Raw genomic sequence first — 22,972 nt, 5'->3', positions numbered from 1 at the left:
TCTAGGCAAAAGGTGCTTGTTTATCATAGTCACTTTAGTTGAAAAAAAAATTGCTAATGGTCAACTCCAAGCATATTTAATAGATGTGCCTAGCATGTTGTTTCTTAGAGTGGCTGAGAGTGCTTCAAAAGTCAGCCTGTTATATGTCTACTATAACCTAATACATTGGAGGAACTTATAAATTTAGTACATAAATAAATGAGCAACTTATTTCTGTAAGTTAACAGAGAAAGCGTTTACCGTGAAAAATAAATGTCAGCTTGTCTCTGTTTAATTATCACCAGCTCTAAAATAGCACGTTTTAAAAGGAATGAGGTTTACTCTAGAAGAAAAAATAAATAAACAGAAAGCAAGAATTTCCACATTTTCATTGAAAGACTCATTGTACAAATAGGAGTCCCCTTGATGAAGAATAAAGTCCAAGTTCAAGAGCAGAGGCCACATTCCTGTGACTGCACACAGAGGACAAAACTAAGGAAGTCAGATCTGTACTCATGTACTTGCATTTGGTGCTTCCTTCCGTCTTCCTAAGGCCTCCTGCTGGGAGATACTGATGAAGAGTTAAGATGAGAATGGGTGGGGGAACAGGCGGGCAAGGTAGGCCTTGGGGATCAAGAGATACAGACTACTACGTATGAAATAAATAAGCTACAAGGAGGTAATGCACAACACAGGGAATACAGCCAATATCTTATAATAACTATAAATGGAGTATAACCTTTAAAAATCACTATGCTGTACAAATAAAACTTATATAATACTGTACATCAACTATACCTCAATTTAAAGAAAAAAAAAGAGGAAAAGAGATAATCTTGCCCTTAGGGTCAGGGCAGAGGAAGACAGAAAGAGGAAAACGGTGACTGGCTAAAAGTTACTGAACATGGACAAATGGGTGTGTGCTGAGAACCTGATATCCTCTTTAATCCCTTGCGGATCTGCTTTGACAGTTATAACAATATGCTACCATCTGCCTTGGAAACCAGGGAAAAACGTCTAATGTCATATTTATATGATAGTTCAACTATCAGTAAAAAGTGAAATGTAACTTCCTAGCTCAAGAAAACTACCTGTAATATAGAAATAATCTTATATCAAAATCAAGATTTAACATGGTAAATATCCATGCAATGCAGTTTGCTAAGATCAAGGAGACTGTGATGTCCACTTCTTAATATATCTCTCTCTCTCTATATATATATCTATTTAATTGGAGTATAGTTGGTGTACAATATTGTGTTAGTTTATACGGTACAGCAAAACGAATCAGCTCTACATATACATATATCTCCTCCTTTCTGGATTGTGATGTCCACTTCTAATCACAGCCAGTGCCTTACATTCAGAGTGCATCTATGCTGTCAGACTGTCCAGAATGTTTGAAAAGCATCACTATCAACAGCACCACTTTTGATAAGGGGTGGGACCAGGTTGCAGAAAGAAGACATTGCACAGAGCAGGATTCTCAGCTGCTAGACAAGCTGCGGGGAAAAAGCTAAAATGTGGAGTTTCTTCTCAACCTAAAGATTCTGACATTTGCCCTGATGTCCTTTAGTGGAGCCTGGATATTGGGGCCAGGGCTGCTTTTAACAAAACACATGAAATTCTGTTAACCTTTTTGAAGCAGTTATTCACATATAAAGAATATAAAGAATCTTTATATTCTTTATATAAAGAATTTTCTAAATATATATAAAGAATCTTTAAAAGTCGAGAGTTTTTAATCATGGTGAACTCTCTGTAGCCGTCCTAAAATGTAAAATTAGGTAAACATGTAAATGTAGAAGTGTGTTTCTGTGCCAGGGAAAGAGACTTGTCTGCAGGAATACCTCACTTTCCCCTTTCCTTGTCCGATTTTTCTTCTTTCATCCTTCTGTTTTGGAGATACCCATGGGAAGCTGGGAAGGCTGTAGCTGTCCAGTCCTCCTTGGACCAAAGGTTCAGACTCCTCCTTTGTCACACTAACTGTAAATATCTTTCAATCTCTTTCAAATCAGCTCTATCCCGGGCTTTTGTGTTTTGAGGACCTGGTGTGGCAGACTGTAAGCAGACCATCTCATAACTCAGCGTCCATTCTCCCCCTTCCCCGTAACTGAATCCTGAATTTAGTTGGGAAAGCCATGCTCATAGCTAGAAAGGTAAGTCTTCCTAGCCTTTCTGGCAGCTGGATGTGACCAAGTAACCAGATGTTGACCAATGAGAAACAAGTGGAAAGGTTGAATTACACTTCTAGAAGGTCCTTAACAGAGAGGGAGTGAGATCTTCTGACCTGTTATTCTTTTTCCTGCATGGAAAGCAAATGAGTGACTGGAACCCCAGCAGCCGTTGTGGACCACGCAGTAACCTTGAGACGGAAGCCAAATGATAGAAGGAACATAAGTCGCTGATACCATGGCATCCTCTACCAGCCTGGACTGCTACCTCCAGACTTCTTTTACATAGAAGGTAAATAAATCTCTATTTTTATAAGACATTTATCACATGCAGCTGGACCTGATCCCAACAGGTACACTTAGGAAATTGTTGAAGGAACCACTTTGAAATATTAAGCATCTGGTGTACTAAACAGAACAGTAAACCAACAACGCAATTAGCGATGCCAACAGTTTAGCCTTTAAAAGCTCTGAGTGACCTTGTATGTAGAGGTGGCTTGCCATCAAGCAAACCCAGGGAAATGTCAGTCTGTTAGGCTCAGAAATCATGTTTATGTTAAATAATTACCAAAATGGAGCGATGACATTATGACAATCTCTAGAAATACATATTATTATTCTCACTTAATTAATGGGCAAATAGAAGGGATACATTCCTTGCCCAAGGTCACATGCAAAGCTGGAAATCCAACCAAGGTCAGATTTTAGAGCCTGTGTTATGAAACACCATAATAAATCATCCTCCATGTTGGTATTTTTCTAAATACTCTTGACCATCCTCTAAATTCTCCATCAAGCCATGTCTAAATGGCTGTCCTTGTTTATAAATTAGAAGGCTGAAACCCAGAGAGGGCTATTCATCCTAAAGGTCAGATCTGCACAGGTAATCATGGTGTCAAGAGTTTGAACTACAGGGACAGAGAGTCAAAGCCATTCTTGGCAAACCAACCTAGTCTCCTCTTCATCTGTAATTTAATAGTCTAGCTGTTTAAATGGAAAGAAACATCAAGGGTCACTCATGCTCAGTCTGGGAAAATTAGAAGCACTTTTGAGTTAAGACACACAGACACATATGTTGCTATATTTTAATCACAATCAGACATTAACATGGCACAAAACACTCCATCTATCTCTTTGCTGTTCCAAATCTCATGAAAACCTGAATTTGACACAAGCAGTTTAAATAATTATTTGGACCAGACTCCCCAATCCCACAGGAGATTAAAAAGTAATAATGTAAAAAAATTAAGGTCAAGGTGTCCTGATATCACAGCTAATGACTAACCATGTGTTTACGGGCGGCTCGTGCTCCACCCTGGAAGCTGCTGAGCTTCACCCCCGGTCCAACAAGTGGTTAGTTATTAGTTCCCTGGGTGATTGTCCCTGAAGGTAAACCATACATTAGGCACTTTAAGTGGGGGTAGTTACCTTTCTCGGGTTGGGTATAACGTTTGGCTCTCAAAAGCAAGATAGAGAATTTAGAGTCAAACAGAATGTTCTGTGAACCTTAAGCCCTTGGGATTAAGCGCTGGGACGTCAGCGCATCCTCAGGGACATCTGCACCAGATGTTCTGGGGGAGTCGTGCGGGGTGCCGAGCAGGGTGTTTAATGTCTGCATGTGCTGTGGACACGAGCACTGTGGCCCACTCTGACTTTTATTCTCGTGTCTCGAGTCTTAGCCCATCTAGACGGTGGTACTCTCCATGTTTAACAAGCGGTGTGGCCCAGGCGCTCACAGCCATCAGAACAGCTGCTGGGTGTCAACCACCGGTAAGGCTGCCACCCATCTGCGCTGCGGTCATCAGCTCTGTGTCTAAGGAGCAAACCCAGCCCCATACGCCCAGCGCAACGCTGGCTTCCTTGCCGGCGCAAAGCCGCTCCCCTACTCTGCCTCGTCCACATCTTCTCCCGCAGTAGCTGCCTCTAAAGCGGCCAGGGCTTCGGCCACCTCTGCGTCCTCATCCGCCGTCTCCCCACTCACATCTCCAAGGGAGCCCTGGGTCTCCTCCCACCCGTTTCTCGAATCGACCACAGGTACGTCCTGTGCAGGATCCTCTTCTTTAAAGTATACACTTAGAACTTCAGTTGCCACGGCCTCGTTTAACGAATCCCAGCTTCTCTTCACCGAGAAGGGCATATTCAAACCACGCTCCCCGGCCCCGGAGGGAGCGCCCTGCCCAGGCTCCTCCTCTGTGTGGCTCTTGAAAAGGCAGTCCTTTTCTTCGCGGTCAACGTGATCTGCGTCGTCGTCGGCTGAGCCCCACAGCTGAGGGTAATCGGGGGCGGGTATCTGGAGGACGTGGTCTGGGATTTCCCAGGCGGGATGCCCTGCCGCGCAAGACGCGCTGGAGTCGCCGTTTCCGATGACACGGGTCTCTCCTGAAGCCAGCAGCACGCAGTCCGGTTGCCTGGCGCTTCCTCCTCCAAGGAAGGGCCGAGTCGTGTGACCCTTGTTTGTGGCACTGGCCCAGGAGCCCCTGTCCCCCTGGGGGCACCCGGGATCGCCAGCGAGCTGCAGGGCAGCAGCGGGGCCGAGGCCATTGACGGCCCCGCCAGTCTTCTCAGCGCAGGGTCCCCCGGCCATGTCCCCCGGGAGAAGCGGTCCTTGGGGCGGCCCGCAGGGCTCCTGCAGAGCAGCCGTTTGGTACCTGCTCGTGGTCCTCTTGGAGCTCTCGCTCGGAGGGTCATCCTTGTGTACCAGCACTTCGCGGCTCTGTTTGCCTTTTAACTTAACGGCATCGTCTTCATCTAACTTGCAGCTGTTTACTTCGTTGACATAACCAGGGGAGGGCACTTGAACTGGATCCAAGAGATAGCTGGGGTGAGAAGAAGGGAGACCAGTCGGGTTAAGTATTAACTTTATTAATAACTAACTTTCATTATTAATATATCTACTACAGGCTCTGCTGTTTTCTACAATTCCTATAAATTTCCATGATTACTCTTTTAAGTCTATATGTGTGCCTCATTAAATATATATAGTTGGTATAAAAATGTTCTACCAACTGGAAATAGATCTTAAGAAGGGATTCAAAAAAGGGCAGGAAGAAGTTACAGAACAAAGTGGGTCATGAAATTGAAAAACAAACAAAAAATGTAAATAAATAAAACAAATATCCAACAACAGGAAAATAACTGGTTAAGAACTGATGGTTCAACCCCTCAATGGAATATTATGTAGTAATTAAAATATGAAGTCTGGACTAGCAGGAAAGATACTTACAATAAATATTTTTTTGAATAGAGCCTAACATCAGATTATAATTATAGTGGAATAAAACTTATATATGTATGTAGGGGTGTGTGTGTGTATATACCTGTATCTATCTATCTATAGATCTATATATAGATATAGATACGGAACAGAACTAACATAATAAAGATAGTTTTGTCAAGGAAGCAAAATCATCAGTTAATTTTTCCCCTTTATTTTATACAGAATTATATTCATGTTGCCCAAATTTTTATGAAATAGAATCTGGACAAAATTAAAAGCACATATGTGACTGGGGTGTTTTCAGTGATGCCATTTCAGGCATCTTCAAAAACTCAAACTTTCTTTGCATTGAAGCTCTCTGGAGGAATGTAAATTCAACCCAAACCAAATTCAGCCTCAGAGAAAGACAGCGTTCCCAACACACTCTGAGCATTGCGCAAAAAATGTTTAAAAATCCAGGCCTCGTGTTCTTTTAAATGACATTAAAGTGGTTCCAAACTCTTAATTTCCTGGCAATGGTGGTCATGCCCCAAGCTGGGTGAATGCATTGAACCCATGCAGGGTGTTTAAAGTGCTTGCATAGTAATCACAAATTCCTCCATTCGGATGGGACGTTTTGTTCAATGTTACCTTTGTAGCATTTTACAGCACCTGCACCCCATCTGGATTGCTTTTTGTTATCATCTGGAAAAAAAGGCATAAAAAGGAGAGAACAGAGTGAAGGACATTTTATTTTATTTTATTTTTAAAATAAAAAGTGTTCGTTTTATTGTAGGAAGATACATTAATTCTTTGAAATCAGAGTGAAAGTGTTGCACGATTTAATTCTATATAAATGACTGAATATACAAAGTGTCAAATATAAACAGTAGTGTAAAATAAATTGGCAGAAATAATTATTCAACCAGTAGCAATACTTAAGACTACCATTTGAAAGATCTTCTATAAACAAAGAATGGAAAAATACTGTTATAAGATTTTACAGCACAGAATTGAATTCCATCCTAATTCATTACTATTATACTTCTTCAGTATTAGTGGACCCACATTATCTCCAGTCAATTTGTTGTGTTTATCGTGTGAACCATCACAGGCAGGAAACGTCTTAGAACGCCAACACCTACAATTAGCTGCTTTAGTAAGACACAAATCTTCAATGGTTATTTCATTCACCACTTTGGGATTTTCCTTTTGTATTGTAAGATTAATCAAGTTATCCTTCTGCTGCTTTTTCTTCGGGAGGAATGGACGAACCGCAAGGTAGTGCAAGTACACCGAGGAAAGGCAATAATCAAAGCCATTCTGAAACTGTGAGCCGGGCGATCCTGGTAATGCTCTCGGGGACTGGGAGCTGCTTAAGATAACGCGGGGAGCTGCACCTTCAACACGCGGACCGTGGCCTCCAGCACCTTCCCGGCCAGCGGCGCCCGCTCCTCTCCCGGCCCCGCCGGCGGCTCCGCCGCTCTCCGGCCGAGCTTCGGGCGCTTGCGCGGAGAGCGGAAGCAGCAGGCGGGCGCTCTCGGCCTGGACTGGGCCGGGGAGGCTGAATGACATTTTAATAGGAATTAAGTTTGCTTTTTCTTTCCTAGATACACTCAAAGTTAGTAGAGTTACAATTTTTGGCAAAAGGATAACGCGATTCAGGGAGGGCACTGGTTACCCGGAATACCTTCACGTATCTAAAATCACAGATTCAGAGTTCTCAAACATTTATTTACACTTGTCTCTTGTGCCAGACCTTTCCCCAGCCCTGGGAGTTATGCCATCTCCACTTTGCAAATGAGGAAAAAACAGGTTGACGAATGTTAGGGAGAGAAAGGTGGGACTGAAAAGGACCTGTGCGTTTTCTCTTCCATTGCCTTCCACAGGGGACGTGGGCTTAACCGGGGTGCAGCCCACGTGCAGCAGCAGATGGTGTAAGAGAGTGGAGAGGTTTCCGCGGCAGGGGATTAGCTACTCAGCATTAAAAGATGTCAGGGTACGGCAGCTGATCTCTACGTTCCATGTTACAGACCTGAGGAGATTAGAGCTGGAGGGATCATCACAAGCTTTACTTGGACTAAACTGCTTCTGTTTTGCTTTTCCCACCACGAGTCCCATCCTGGCTACGATCCATGGACTCCACTCTCTGGCAGTTCAAGGACACGCCCCTTCGGGCTTGCTGGTGGCAGATGGACTCATGTCTTTGCTTCTTTCATTTCCCACCTGCCCTCTGTCCCCTGGCCTCTCCCAAGTTGCATTTTCCCCTCATGATTGCCCTCTGAATAAAACCTTCTCTTCATGTAAAACTGACCACACTGTTCTGGTCTTTTCTGAAAATCCTAAAAATTAGTATGGAAGAAACTTTAAGTCATCTTCCATCTCTAACAGCTACAACCTTTAAGAAGACAAGCCAGTGACAGAATCTAAAACCCTAGTCCCTTTGTCTCCATGAGATGCATGTACTAGGGAGAGAGAGGGATTGCTCATCGTCAGCTGTGTCACTGCTTCCTCTGTTCTCTCTCCTTCTTTTCAATCATGCATGAATTTCCCAGGATGCTACTTCATAAGCCTTTAACCACAGAGAAAATTACTGGTGCCTTTTAAGAAGTATAGACTAGTTGGTTGGTTAGAGGAAACTAGATTTACACACCCCCACCCACACACACATACATAAAGATATCCAACATCCACATTCTAATCTCTGGAACTTGTGACTGTTACCTCGTGTGATCAAGAAAGAAAGTCTTTGCAGATGTTATTACAGATTTGAGATGGGGAGATTGCCTGGATTATTTGGGTCAGGTCCCAGCTCTGCCGTGTAACTTTGGGCCTCAGCTATTTCATCTGTAAATGAGGATAATGACGCATCTACCACATAGCATTGTTGGAGATTATATGAGTTAATATTCATAATAAGCATATACTTATTACTCAGCTTTGTCTAGATACAGCATGCTTAAAAAAAAAGACGGAAGCTTTGCACCTAAGAAAGAAAGAATCTAGTTGTCATGACGTACACACACATACAAACAAGAGCATTAACAATACCAAGTAATACTTGTTTCCAGAATAAGGGCCAAATGGTATATTTCTATCAACTGTGGCGCCAACTGAAAGACGCGCACCCCAAGTGCAACAAGAATTCCACAGAGAGAGAAATCACTGGTGGCTTAGCCAGCGATATGTGTACAACCTTTTCCTTTTTCAATGCACTCTCAATGAAATTACCCCATTTTCCAAGCCCAGGATTTTGTTTCCAGCCTCTGCTCCCCACTTATGTCCATTTGCTGCAAATAATTTATATATCAGCTGGATAACAGGTTCAAGAGCCCCCTGTGCGCTTCCTCCCCACCATCAGCCCCTCCCCTCCCCACTTGCGCCCTCAAAATCTGGCGTTTCCATGCTTGCAGTACCTTTGTTTATCTTGGAATCTGTTTTTAAAAAGTCAGGAGGATAGGAGGCAAGAAAAAAAGTCAAAGAAAAGAAAAAAAGGGCTTTGGAGTGTTTGAGAGAGGGGCACACTACAGGTCTTAATGATGTAATTGAAGCAATCGTGAGATGTGAATTACTGAAAAATGTCAGGCAGGTGGGTTCCAGAGTCGTAGGTAGGGAAGGTTTTCTTCTGGAAAGAAGAAAGAATGAAAGAGGCTTGTCTTGAGCGACACCTGGCTTTCCCAGCGTCTCTGAGGCTGATCAAGGTCATCCTGACCCTGAGGCACCCTCGCCAGGCTGGCTGGCTGTCCCCACCCTCTGCTGCTGGCGCTGTGGCCACACAAGCAACGTGCCCGGAAGTGAGATTACTGCTGAGATTTAAGAGCCCAACTCCAGAGCCTCTGCTTCCCTGTTTCTAGGAGAACCGACATGTCATCTGTGGCTTTCACCACCCGCCCCTTTCCCTGGAAAACCACAGGATCTGTATTTTTCTTCAAAGCCATGTAGTTATAAAAGGTGTTTTGATGACTCTCCCCTTTCAAGTCAAGTTTACAGTCCCCCCCACCCCCCGCTGCCTCCCTTTAGGGTGCACCCCCTGGGGTTCCTACAGACCTGGTCCCGTACCCAGGGCCACGCTCTGTGCCTCTCTCTCCCCAGCCCAGTGGAGGCAGCCTCTTCCTGGTTAGAGGTCCTGCCCTCTCTCACCACGCTGTGTTTTCCTTCCCCAGCGACATTCCTTCTCTCAGTGAGATAGGCTCCAACGTCCAAGGTTGAGTGACCGCTGACGAAAAGGGTGGGGACTAATGCATTTACACCCAACCCCTGCCCGCCTGTGTCTACAGTGATTCTTGTTTCTATGATGATTCCTAACATCAAACCTGATCTGTTTCTCTTTTCATGTGTCCCTGCCACACCACATCTTGCTTTTAGCGAGGAGGTCTCCCATCTCCAGGTGCAAAAAGGAAATACTCCAGGTCCAGCGTGGCACACGGACATGGGGAGAAAGATATATGCTCTTCTGAAGTAAAACCGAATTCAAAACGGGCAGTCTGTCTCTTTCTCTCCCACCTCACTTTGACAACATCTGGCTTAAAGGTGAGAACTCAGTTGTCTGGGGCCCTTTATTATGGAGCAGAATCAGAATTTGCTTTCTCTTTGGAGTGGAAAAGAGCAACAGAGAAGCAAAAGGCAAAGCCTTCGCAACCGTCATCTGGTTTGCACAGGAGAAAAGCAAACACCGTTAGGATGGTGTGTCCACCCACTGCTGGCGCCTGCCTGCTCCTGGACTCCTGTGTTGGACGTTGACTCTTGTCCTGTGTTCCGTGTTGAAATTACACAGTAGTGTGTTTGAAGACGGGCACGCTAAAGCCCCATCAGTTACTAGTCAAGTCCCCTTGCAGGAAAATCTGGTTTCACAAGGGAGTTAGTGATGAAGGTGGGGAGAAACGGGGAGACTGGGGGGAGGCAGGAGTTTTGCAACCAGACAGAGAATTTGACTGAGTATCCATCAGGAAGTCAAGGAATATAGAAAAAGGCTCAACCCAGCCGGAAAGGGCTGCCTCTGATTGTGATGATCTTAAAGAATGACACGGACAGGTCAAATGGACACAGGACCAGCTGGCAGGGGTTCTACTGGCCAAATACAGAACAACATGAACATGAGAATAAATACTAACATAAAGGATTATAATGCATTGAATAAAACAAGGGTCTATGAATCCTTAGGATATAAATCTAAAAAGGGGAAAGCTCTGACTTACAAGTAGACAGTCAGCTAACAAACATACAAGGAATAATGGAACTAGAGAAATCACCATTTGACAACCATCACAGGAACAGTTGAGGTAAGCAAGAATCATCAACAGATGCTGAGACCAGCGGGTGAAAACTTGAGGAGAATGGGATATTTAGTCTCAAAGTAGCTCCCCACCACACGCTTAGGGGTAAAACAGTATCCTCACAGTGGAGAAACCTGGTTCACAGCACCTAAATCAAATAATCAAGGGTTAACATCGTGAGTAACGAGACTAGTCGGCAGCCTTGGATGTGATGCACTGAGAACTTGGAGTCACTTCTGTGGTTTTTCTACCAAAAGAGTATAATCTGGATTGAAGCAGGAGGCAACGTCAAACCCAAATTATGGGCTATTCTGCAAAACAACTGGTCTGTGCTCTTTAAAGAAATGTAACTTTATGAAAAACAAAGACAGACTAAAGAACTATTTCAGATTAAAGGAGATGGACGAGACACAACAACCAAATGCAATCATGATCTTTTTTAAGAGGTCATTATTGACACAACTGGTGAAATATGAAAAGGTCTGTAGATTAGGTAGTAGTATTAAACCAATGTAAATGTCCTGATCTTGATTATTGTTCTGGAGTTATATAAAAGCATGCCCTTGTTCTTAGGAAATGCAGAGTAAAGTATTTAGGAGTAGAAGGGCATGGTACCTGTAACTTATTAAAATGATTCAGGAAAAAGATTGTGTGTGTATGTGTAGAGAAAGAGAGAAAAATAAAGCAAATGCTAACGTTTGGGGACTGTGACTTTATGAGGGTCCTTTGTACTTTTCTTGCAACTTTTTAGTAAGTCTGATATGATGTCAAAACCAAAAGTTAAAAGGAAAAAAAATAGTGGGAAGTTTAAAAAAAAAAACCACTAATCTGATGTCTGTTCTTGTTCCGCTTGTCTCCGGGCTAGGACCCATTACCTACAGGAAACCATTGCTACTAAGCTATTCCCTATAAGGAAGCACATGGAGAAAAGGAAAGGAGCTCATCAAAAGCCCACGGGCCTTTCTGGATTTAGCTGTCATTCTGAGTATGTACTAAAGACCTTTCCTCAATATCCAGCCCCAGGCACTAGAACACTGAAGGCAAAGATGCTTCCTGTCCTTGGGCTGCCCCATCTCAGAAGGGGACTTACAGTCTAGGGCATTGCTGTTCATCAGCTGTCGGCCTCCCTTACTGAACACAAGCCCCTCGCAGGCAATGCCTAATCCAGGGCAGCAGCCAGCTTGCCTGGAGCACGTCACACCTGTTATTCAAATAAAGGAATGATTGGTGAGTGACAGGTGTGAATGAATGAATGGTGAGTATGAGCTTTTTTTTTTTTTTTTTTTTTTTTTTGCGGTACACGGGCTTCTCACTGTTGTGGCCTCTCCCGTTGTGGAGCACAGGCTCCGGACTCGCAGGCTCAGCGGCCATGGCTCACGGGCCCACCCGCTCCGCGGCATGTGGGATCTTCCCGGACCGGGGCACGAACTCACATCCCCTGCATCGGCAGGCGGACTCTCAACCACTGCGCCACCAGGGAAGCCTGAGTATGAGCTTTTATAAATTATTCCAGTAGAAGGTCTACCTTTTCCATGATCAAATCTCACTCCACCCAGTGGTCCAAAACCAAAAGCCAAGTGCATGACACGAACTGAGAGAGACGGGAGGAACCGTGGGTCCTCTTCCCAGCTTGGGAATTACAGTTATGTAATTCCAAGGGTCAAGGACAACCTGCTTCGAGGGCTCTAGTCAATGAATGAGTTTTCAGAGCAGCTTCTGGCAAGTGGTTGGAGTTGATAGAAGTTGGAGTGTTTGGAAGAGACATAATAAAATTAAACACTTAAATTTCAACTCCGTTTTGAAAAACCAACTTGCCAGTGTTTAGAAAACAGTCCAGGATTTCACCTTAATCTGGCCAGCAGGTAAAATTGAAAAATATGTAGTGAGTCACTTCTGGGTACTGACCTCTTAGACTCAAGAGGGTTGGATAAAAATAACTACCACACACTGAAGAGACCACCAGGTGCTTTATAAAAGAAATTAAAGACTGCCTGCCCAACTCCATAGACAGTATTGAATCTACAGTGGAAAAAGGACAAGAAGATAATTCTTGACTACTACCCAATCTCTTTCCTCAGCAGAATCATATCCTCCTTTCTGGGAAGGCTTTGAAAACTCTCTGGGACAAAATTTTCTGGTGTGTTCCCTTTTCTCCTAAAGAGGTTGAACTTCAGTGATTTTGGAGAACTGGAAAGACTATAAGAAGACGGTTATTATCAGCACCATCAAATAGTTCATTTGATGCACTCCCAACAGTCAATGTGCTACCATATGTGTATCAGCATCACTTAGGACTGGGTTTGATGGAATATTTGTGCAGAGGTGTGTTCAAACCCCTGCCAAAGGGTTCCCTGGTCAAACAGGTTTGGAAACAGCAGAGATGAAAGATGAACACATAAAAGAACGATTTCACCTTGTTTAACTCAGTAGTTTCCAAAATTATTTGACCACAGAGCCTTTTTTTTTTCCCCATAAAATATTAACAACCAACAGAACTTGTGTTCTGTGGAACTTTGGGAAAAACAACTGTCATGACAGTCTAATTATCAGGAGGGGTTTTACGCCCCAAACTAATTATTGCCAGGTGGTGGTTGGTGTTTTGGTGAACTCAGCCAGGCAAAGTCTGTGCCAGGTGTGAGAAATCCACTTTCCAGCAGTGGCTTCATCATCAACCATGTGGATGTGGGAAAGCTGTGTAACCTCCTGATTCCTCAGTTTCTTTATCTGCCCAATGAGTCCATGACATCAAAGCTCTCTTCCAAATCTAACAATTGAAATGGTGAATCAGCGAAGGAAGGCTCCTCGCCTCATGACCCTCTCTCTGACTCGGCTCACACACCGTTATCATTGAACACCGAGACAAGGCAGGCACCAATATCACCGTTTTGCAGGTGGGGAGCTCTGCTCAGTGGTGTGTGAACTACCCCATCCCAATACTGATGGGCTGCGTTTGGGTCCCAAGTCCACAGTCACCCCAACCCATGATCCTGACTGAATGCACAGAGCTTCTCCTCCTGTTTCCTTCCTTCAGGCCCCAAGTTCTCATCTCATTCCCTTAGGTCTGCAGTTCTTTGAAAATGTCTCCTTGGCTTCTTTGCCATAGGGTCCTGCTGACCAATGCCCTGGAGCCTTGAGATGGGGAGAGTGTGTGCAACAGCAACTTCCCTGGGAGGGGCGAGGACTCAGGTCAGGGGGACTCTGAGGGAGGAGGAGGTACACCTGCTGGACCTCCTTCACTGGGATGTGCTGGGGGAGTGTGTGTGTGTGTGTGTGGGGGGGGGGCAGGGCTGGGGTATGTGCATGAGGCGGGATGTAGAAGCATCTGAGAAGATTTATCACACCAGCAAGTCAGCACAGCGGTTAAATGAATAATTTAGGGCCAGAGTTGTGGGTTCCAATTCTACCTCCACCATTTATTAGCTTTGTGACCTCTAGGCAAATTTCTTAGCCTCTGTGACCTTTAGCTGTCTAATCTGCAAAATGGGAATAATAACAGTTCCTGCTTATCAGGATTGTTTTGAAATTTAAATGAGATAAAAGTATGTATGGCATTTACTGTAATGTTTGGCATCCTGCCAGTACTTATTAATGATTACAAGGAGTTAACATTTGAGTGTTTAATATGCATCAAGTACTGTTTTAAGAAATTTCATTTCTCAAATGAAATTTAAGATTGAATGAATTGAATTGAATGAATCTTAGATTATTACTTTACAATAATCTTTTAAGGTGGAAACCAGTAATTATTATTATTATTATTTTGGCCGAACTGCGTGGCCTGTGGGATCTTAGTTCCCTGACCAGGGATTGAACCCGGGACACGGCAGTGAAAGCACTGAGTCCCAACCACTGGACCACTAGGGAATTCCCTATTATTTTTTTAATTGAAGAGTAGTTGATTTGCAATATTACATTAGCTTCAGGTGTACAGTATAGTGATTCAATATTTTATAGATTGTACTCCATTTAAAGTTATCACAAAATAATGGTTATATTTCCCTGTGCTGTACAATAGATCCTCATTGCTTATCTATTTTATACATAATAGTTTTAATCCCATACCATTGTCTTGCCCCTCCCCCCTTCCTTCTCCCCACTGGTAACCACTAGTTTGTTTTCTGTATCTGTGAGTCTGTTTCTGTTTTGCTATATTCATTTGTTTTATTTTTTAGATTCCACATATATATGACATCATATATATCACATTTGTCATATGATATGTCATATGATATCATATTTATATATCAGTATTTGTCTTTCTCTGACTTCTTTCACTAAGCATCATACTCTCTACATCCATCCATGTTGTTGTAAATGAGTAAATGTAAATTTCATTCTTTTTTATGGCTGAATAATATTCCATTATGTATATCACACCTTCTTTATCCATTCTTCTGTTGATGGACACTTAGGTTGTTTCCATATCTTGGCTATTGTAAACAGTGCCACTGTGAACACTGGGATGCATAGATCTTTTCGAATTAGTGTTTTATTTTCTTTTTTGGATATACACCCTGGAGTGGAATTGCTGGGTCATATGGTAGCTCTATTTTTAATTTTTTGAGGATCTTCCATACCGTTTTCCATAGTGGCTGCACCAATTTACATTCCCACCAACACTGCACAAAGGTTGGGAGCCAGTATTTTATAGATAAGTAAATGGACATAAAAGTTGAAAGTGGTATAGTGTGGCTATTATTAATGCTGTTGTTATTGTTTTCATTATTAATACTTCCTGATTATATATTAATTATATAATATTTATATATTTCATATTATATTAATATAATACCTCTTGTAGGTTTTGTTGTTTTCTGAGTCCACTGCTTTACACAATAAGCAGCAGCTTGTGATCCATTAGCTTTTGCAAAAGGGAACTGGATCCTCTTGATTTGGGCTCTGATAGAATTTCATAGGTGTGGTTTCATCTATTGGCCACCAGATGGCAGTATATAGTGGTTATTTAATTTAATTTCAAGGGAAGGACTTGGTATGGGAAAGGCCTCAGACACAGAATTAAAGGCACAAATAGTGTAGGTGCTTTGCCAGGTGGTGAAGTTAGGGAGTACGTGATGTGGTAAACATTCAGACAATTATTGTGTTAAGTCCTGGTGGCCATAGCACCACCTTACGGCAGGGCTTCCTCCAGCTCTGGCTGGGCATGGGATTTATTCTGTAGTCTGGCCAGACCATGGCGGGGTCAAAAAACTCTGGCAATTCTATAGACACCTCTTTTCACACAAATGCGATCTGTCTTTCTGGACAATAATTCTGTGGAAGAGGCTTCAGGAGGAAGGAGCTGTGGAGGGGTTCAGTTTCTCCCATGTTAGCTCTGCTGCTGCTGGGCCTGCCCATTTCACTGCTCCTTCTCTATGGCCATCCTTGTGCTGCCCCAGGCCCCGTGGGCTGCCCATGGTGTGAGCTGGTCTTGGGGCCCCATCTTCTGGATGAGGGTAAGTGGCCATGAATTAGGAGGTAAAGATAAGCTATAAAATAAGTATGGCCCAATTTGAAAGTTTTTGTGGAGGAAGCTCATTATTTTTGATTTAAAATAAATTCAGAATATTGTGTTTGAAAAGGCAAAATTTGCATGAATTATTAGAATTAAACAGAAGGCTTTTTTTTTTTTTTTTTTAGAGAGGAAAATGAATGTAAAGAAGGGAAAAAAACCTGATATAAGCACGTGACAGTAGCTATAACAGAAGAAGATAGGGAATAAGACAGAAATTCCGTGAGGGCTGTTGAATAGAGTTATCATTCATCTTTTTGTTGTTGTTTACTTTAAAAAACTATTGATAGCAATTATGCCTGCAAAGTTTATTTAAATTTTGTGAGTTTTTTACACTTATCTGCAGTAATGTTTGTGTAAAAAGTCAAGTTTCCATTTATACTTAGTGCTGATACTAAGCTCTCTATTCTGTGTCATTGATCTACTTTTGCCAAAACCACTGTTCTTATTACTCTAGGTTTGCAATAACAGAGAAAGTTCTTCTATCTTGTTTTCTTAAAAGATGTTTTTGGATATTTTTAGTTCTTTGCAATTTCATATAAATTTATTTTTTTAATTTAATTTATTTTTTTATACAGCAGGTTCTTATTAGTCCTCCATTTTATACACATCAGTGTATACATGTCAATTCCAGTCTCCCAGTTCATCCCACCCCCACCCCCACCCCCCGCCGCTTTCCCCCCTTGGTGTCCATACGTTTTTTCTCTACTTCTGTGTTTCAATTTCTGCTCTGCAGAAAATTTCAAATTCTGTTGGTAGCTTATGGTCAGCCCTCTAGACCAGTTCCTTCTTCCTGTACTCTTGGTGGGAAGAGTTCTAGGGAAAGTTTGAGAAGCTATGCCCCTATTCTCTGGACTGTAAACTCCTGGGAGTAGGCTCCTGTCTGGATCAGATGAGATGCAGCTCATTATTGAATAAAGACTAGGGTGTATGGGTGACAGGGGCGGGGATCCTCGTGAGCACTTTGAGAGGCAGAGGGCACGGGGTCCATAAGACATCCTCCTGGGTCTGTGAGGGCAATAACTCTCATTTCTAACAAGCTCCCAGGGTGCTAATGCTGCCCTCTGGGGACCACACTTTGAGAGTTCCTGCTTTACGGCTTTATGGAAATGAAGGCAGGCAGGCCTCTTTGTTTTGCTATGTTGCTGGTTGGTCTAGGTGAGCTCTACTTAAAGGGGAAGGACTAACACCCTAAGAACGCTTGTGGCTTGGGAAGTTCCTGGCAACAGTGAGGTGGCTACAATTACCACTGGCCCTTTTTGGTGACTGATGATATGGCCCAAACCAAGTTGGCCAAAACTAATACCTGTAGTCATTACTGCCAATTGCACTCCCAATTGGTGCAGTTTACAATCCTGTTAGGTTTCTACAAATTCTGTCTGTTTTTCAGAATTTGCTTTTTAACAGTTTTTAATTTATGTTATTTTATCCTTCTCTATGGGCGTTATAACAGGAAAAAGTTAAAATAAACCACGTGTCCAATAATAGGGGGTCAATCTGGACAGCCTAAATGTTTACTAACTGAGGAATAGATGAAACAAACCCAAGACATTGGGCTGGTCCACTGCCTGTCTGCTCTTAGACTGGTCCCTGCCCCTTGCCCACTCAGTTTCTCAAGGCACCGTAATGCTGACGAACCCTTGCCCTCTGGATCGGGGTAGTCCCACCAGTGGAAGGTGCTGGTGGAAGACTAGAGGGGGAGGATGGGGGATGTCAAGGTATGTTTCCCTTTCTCTCTACTTCGGACAGTATGCTGTTCATCCTGGTAGTGGCCAGATCTCCTCCACAGCAATAGATACCCAAGAGCCCCACCCTCCATGGTGCCAGATAGAACCATGGTGCCTCACCATGGCTCCAGCCATTACCCCAGCATCTGGTTCTGTGTCTCATCCTGGGGTGGTAATGTCTCCCTGCCTCGACCATCTCTGTGTTGCCTCACCATCTCATTTGGTTTCCCAGCTCTTCCAATACCCACATAACCCACTGATTATAACGTCCCTCTGTCTGAAAGGAAGAGCTCCCATTCCTGGCTGGACCTTGCCTAATACAAATAATATCCTGGTCAAAGGCTTTCTAGCTAAGTTATTAAGTAATATACAATAACAGTACTGGACTCTGCAAAAATTGGTATTATCTATTGTATAGGTTGCTGCTTGTAACATACCTGACATGGGAGGGGCTGTCCACAGTGGCTGGGGAAGGGACTTTAGCCCCTCCATCAACTCCATCAAGTTCTCTTCCCTTTCCCACCCAAAATCAGTTTGTTTGCTGTGTAATGTAACTTCCAGACAAGTCTCCTATCTTCCCGTCCAAGCTCTTAAACTCTTCCTATATATATTCTAAAACCGCCACTGGAGAATGTGTGGGGGACACATGGACCTTCGCATAATCTCGTGAAAGTACTCAACATCATTCCCGCGTGTGGGTGACGGCGGTTAATATACGTTTCGATGTTCCTCACGTCTACTAAAGTACGAAGGGTATCTCCTATTATTCACATGGGCACCTGGCCGTATTAACCCATTCCCCATTATCAATGTAGTGGCAGGAAGTTTATTTTTAATATGCCCCTAAAGCCTTCAGTGAGTCTCTAATTCAACAGTTTAAGACAGAGTTGGTAATCCAGATATCACCAGGTGCTTATCAATTGCTTTTGAAGTATGCCTTGAGGAGGTCAAGCAGATGATCACAGACAGCTCTGAAGTGAACGAGACGTTATAGAGAGCTCAACTAATCACGTACGCAATCTCACTTAAAATGACAATTTATCATCAATGATACGGGCTTAGGTATTTACCCTGAACTCGACTACTTGGGTAGAATCTTGTTCACTGATGAACCAATATACCGTATCACTGAACACCAAACCAAACCAGATCATTATCGGGGATACATGACCACAGCACCAAGATTCAGACCCAACTGAAGAGGGGGGCAGGCCATGACCTTCTGGGTGATTTTTAGTTTCAGGGAGTATGAACAAGTACACTTTGGAGAATCTTCAGATGGTACAAACAGAGTGCATTTGAGAAGAGGATTTCAAAAATTTGAAGTGAAGATGATGTGTTTTCACTTAACACGTGCAGTTCTATGTCTTTTTCATGTGGGATTCAGTGGCCGCCTTCCTTCATACTCTTGACCACCATAGTAACCGTATCATCTGACAAAACTCATCTCAACTCAGCTTGGGGCTGATCTTGACTCTGGCTGATTGGAAGCTCAGCATCACCAATCTTTAGTAGAGAATCTGCTTAAAAACATCCGAGACACTCTTGCATTAGTGTGTGGTTGATTTCATTTTTACGGCCACGTTAACAGAAGGACTGGTCAAAGTACATGTATAAAATCATATATGGGTTCAGAAGAAGAGGAGGAAGAATTTTAAGATCCAGGACACAGAAGACAGTCTATTGTAATGAAGGGAGTGGGCTCTGGAGTCAAAATCTGGACTGGCCTGTTCTAAGCTGGATGACCTTGAGTAAGCTGCTTAACTTCTCTGAATCTCAGCTTTGCCAACCATTAGACAGGGGAAACAGTAACATCTAATTGTGCAGGGTTCCTGTGAGAATCACATGGCTTACACACGTGATGGGCTTGGCAAAGTATGACTGGCAAGTAGTAGGTTCTTAGTAAATGTGGGCTGCTCTCATCTTCACGGCCATTGTCCATGAGAATATTATGTAACCACTGGCTTAATGACTTTTAGACACTGTGAATAGAAATGGGTGATGTTCTGACCAAATTCTCCCTGAAACCGCGTGGGAATTAGGCGTGTCTCCAACACACAGTATGTCTCCAACACTGATAAGCAGCCTTATCTGGGAGGTGGGAGAAGTCTGGGAGAAACCTGAAGCATTTAGAAAAAGTTAAGTTCTGGAAATGATGAGGAAGTTGCAGAGGAGGCGACGTGGGGAGACGTTTATATAATACAGTCTTGTAAAGCTATAAATAATGATAGCTTTAAAAGCAAGCACAGCTCAGGGCTGGATGCTTACAGTGAAGTAGTTCTGGGTCATTCCCAGTATCCTAGATGCCCAAACCTCAGCGAATCTTAGAGAACATCCTACCACCCAACCACCTTATTTTATAAATGTGCTTCTGGACTCAAGGCTGGAAGCATGGACTGGTCAGAGGACAAGAAAAAACAGATTGTCCCATGTTTGCAGAAAACCCTATATGTGCAGAATTGGGTCGCCAATGTTTCTTTGAAGTACAGTAAAAATAGTTTTTGCACTTGAAAAGACTGAGCATGGTTCTGAGGTCTCCAATATCCCTGAGCACTTAACTGAGGACAAGACACTCTGCTAGTAACTAGGACACAAAGAGGTAGAGATCTCCTCAGTTTGTTAAAGGGCTCACCACCCATCATTCATGCGCCAAGTGTTTCCTGAGCACCTATTACGTACAGGTACTGAACTCGATTCCAGGGAGCTGAAAAGAGTTCACAGTCTAGCAAGGAAGACAGACATATAAATACATGACTAATAGAGTATTAAAAGTATGAGATTAAACTATGTCATGTAACATGTTACATAAGGCAAGGAGCACCTGAGTAATCTTGGGAAAAGACTGGAGAAGACTTGTGCCACAGGTGAGCAGATAATGGGGCTGGTGGGGTTCCGGACCACATTCCAGGGGATGCTACCACTTACACTCTCTTTCTTAGTAAGCCCACTCTTTTCTCTACGTGTGCACCACCCTTGCCTCGTCCTAAAACATTATCACTTTTTTCTTACCTGAATTTACTGCAAAATCCTCTTGTCTCCTGCATCCACCTGTGTCTTCTAAAATAATACATTTGCCACATGGAAGTCACATGATCTAAGTCACATAAATCTGAATCTTATCATTTCCCCGGGCCTAAAACTTTTCAAAGGTGTCTAAGACCCTCAGGATATTTAATAACATAGAATAATGAAGATGATGATAAAAACAGCAAACTTACACAGAGCTTCCTATGTACTAGGTGTTAATCCACGTGCTTTAGGCGTACAATTGGTCCTCATCATTTGTGGATTCCATAGTTGTGAATTTATCTACTGGCTAAAATTTAACTGTAAGTCCCAGATGAATAATTGCTGTGTTTTGGGGGTCATTTTTGGGCATGTGCGGAATGGTGAAAACTTGGAGTGGCCTGAGGTGCACGTTTCTAGCTGAGCTCAAACAAGGTAACACTCAGCCTTCTTGATTCAGCCCCATATTGTAAACCTTTCAGTGTGAAGACTTGTATGGTCATACCATTTGTCCCGTTTTAGAACTGTATCCCCTAAACAACAAAAGTAAAAAGGAAATAACAGAATTCTACTCAAACCTGAATGAGTCAGAAAGAATAGACTTTGGGGATTGCTCTGTCTACTGGCTTTAATGTTTCAGGTAATAAGAACTGTAGTGGAAGACCGAATAATATAAAATGTAATGGAAAGTGGAAAGAACAGACTTTCTTCCCAAAGCACAAAAAAAAGAACAGCTTACCTGTTGTGGAGATCGTCCATTAGGTTTCTCTAGAAGTTTAACTTCTCCCTGCAACCGAAAAAAACAAAAAAGAAAGTTGAAAACTGAGGTCTACAAGTTGCCTCCTTTTCACAGCCAAGTTGCATCTTGAAAGCCACAGCAGAAAGCATTTCCTGAGAGGCCCAGGCAGTGATGTGCGGGAAAAGAATTCCTGGCCTAGAACATTTAGCCCAGGCAGCCAAGGGCTTTGAAATTTGCCAGCCTGAGTTTGCAGCCCAGCTTCTGATACTCAATTAATGATCAATGAACAATTTACCCAAATGTCAGTGTTGCATCTATAACATATTATAGTGAGATTTAAATGGCACAACGGGAAAGCTGCTTATCACATGCTAGGCATGTTGGAATTGTTCAATAACCAGAAGCTATTGTTAGTTGTTGCTGTTGATAAACATTACATGACAATACACTCTTCTCTGATGGGTAAAGTTTCAACTAAGCAGAAAAATAATTCAAGGAATTTACTTCTTGGAGACATATCAAACAATCAAAGTTTCAATGAATATATGCATAATATTTCAATAAAATTATTAGAATAATTCACTATACATAGACAAAACTTTTCAGAGAAATGCTCTTAGCCCACTTCCAAGTAAACTACCTTTTGGGATAATGAATTCTGCCTTAAATGTATCATATAACATTAGAATGGTTATATCCTTTTGGAAATTCAATTTCATTTTCTGTCAGCAATGTCTTTTCACTCAGTATTACTTCTTACTGTTTCCTAATTCCTTAAAATCTAATACATTGCTCAAATGTCACATGAATGTTATTCTTAATTTTTACCAAGTACTTATAATTCAACTCAAATATTATTTGAAAAGGAAGACACAAGAAAGACAAAATCCAGGCCTTCAGAGAGCTAGCCATCCGTTGGGAAGGGCAAGGAGACAAGAAAAGGTTAGGTTACAAATCACTAAAATATTAGTGGCACATAATGCCACCGAAGGAACACAAGAGCTGAGGGGGTTCAGGATTGGGAGGTTGTGTAACTGGGCTGACAGCACCTGAACTATGCATTCATAGAAAGATGGGAAGAACTGTGGCAGATAGAAAAATGATGACGGTGAAGTGCGGAGGGAGGGCCTTCTAGGCAGAGGGAATGTGACAAAGAGAAGCCAGGAAAGGATGGGGTATTATTTAGTCACCAGATAATTCAACCCCTACTGTGTGTCAGGCACCACTAAACTGCAGTGAATGGGACACCATGCTGTGTGCCCTACAGAATGACAGCCCTATGTGCGAGAGAGTGAATACTCTGGATTGGCTGGTGTTTAAAGAACTTGGAACTTGCCACGTGGTTGCTAGACAGATATTACAACTTTCC

At 42.8% G+C, this 22,972-nt stretch overlaps 1 protein-coding gene and 1 pseudogene across 3 annotated transcripts in view; both read right to left on the bottom strand.

Annotated features, from left to right (window-relative positions):
• Positions 1–3,224: 3,224 nt before the first annotated feature.
• PGCKA1 (PDCD10 and GCKIII kinases associated 1) overlaps positions 3,225–22,972 on the bottom strand; it is an 83,914-nt gene continuing 64,166 nt past the window's right edge. For all 3 annotated transcript variants that reach the window (XM_073805141.1, XM_073805140.1, XM_033856913.2), the window contains 3 exons: positions 21,604–21,651; positions 6,001–6,054; positions 3,225–4,969 (listed from right to left, as the gene is read on the bottom strand). In XM_073805141.1, the coding sequence (XP_073661242.1) occupies positions 4,036–4,969; positions 6,001–6,032 (966 nt within the window). In that variant the 5' untranslated portion in view covers positions 6,033–6,054; positions 21,604–21,651 and the 3' untranslated portion in view covers positions 3,225–4,035. The remainder of the gene's footprint in view (positions 4,970–6,000; positions 6,055–21,603; positions 21,652–22,972) is intronic.
• Positions 6,063–6,929, bottom strand: LOC101320936 (CDGSH iron-sulfur domain-containing protein 2 pseudogene; annotated as a pseudogene).

This window comes from Tursiops truncatus, chromosome 5, assembly GCF_011762595.2.
Source record: "Tursiops truncatus isolate mTurTru1 chromosome 5, mTurTru1.mat.Y, whole genome shotgun sequence".
NCBI lineage: Eukaryota > Metazoa > Chordata > Mammalia > Artiodactyla > Delphinidae > Tursiops > Tursiops truncatus.
Note: the sequence above shows the minus strand (reverse complement) of the source record. Positions and strands in the feature narration are given on the sequence as shown.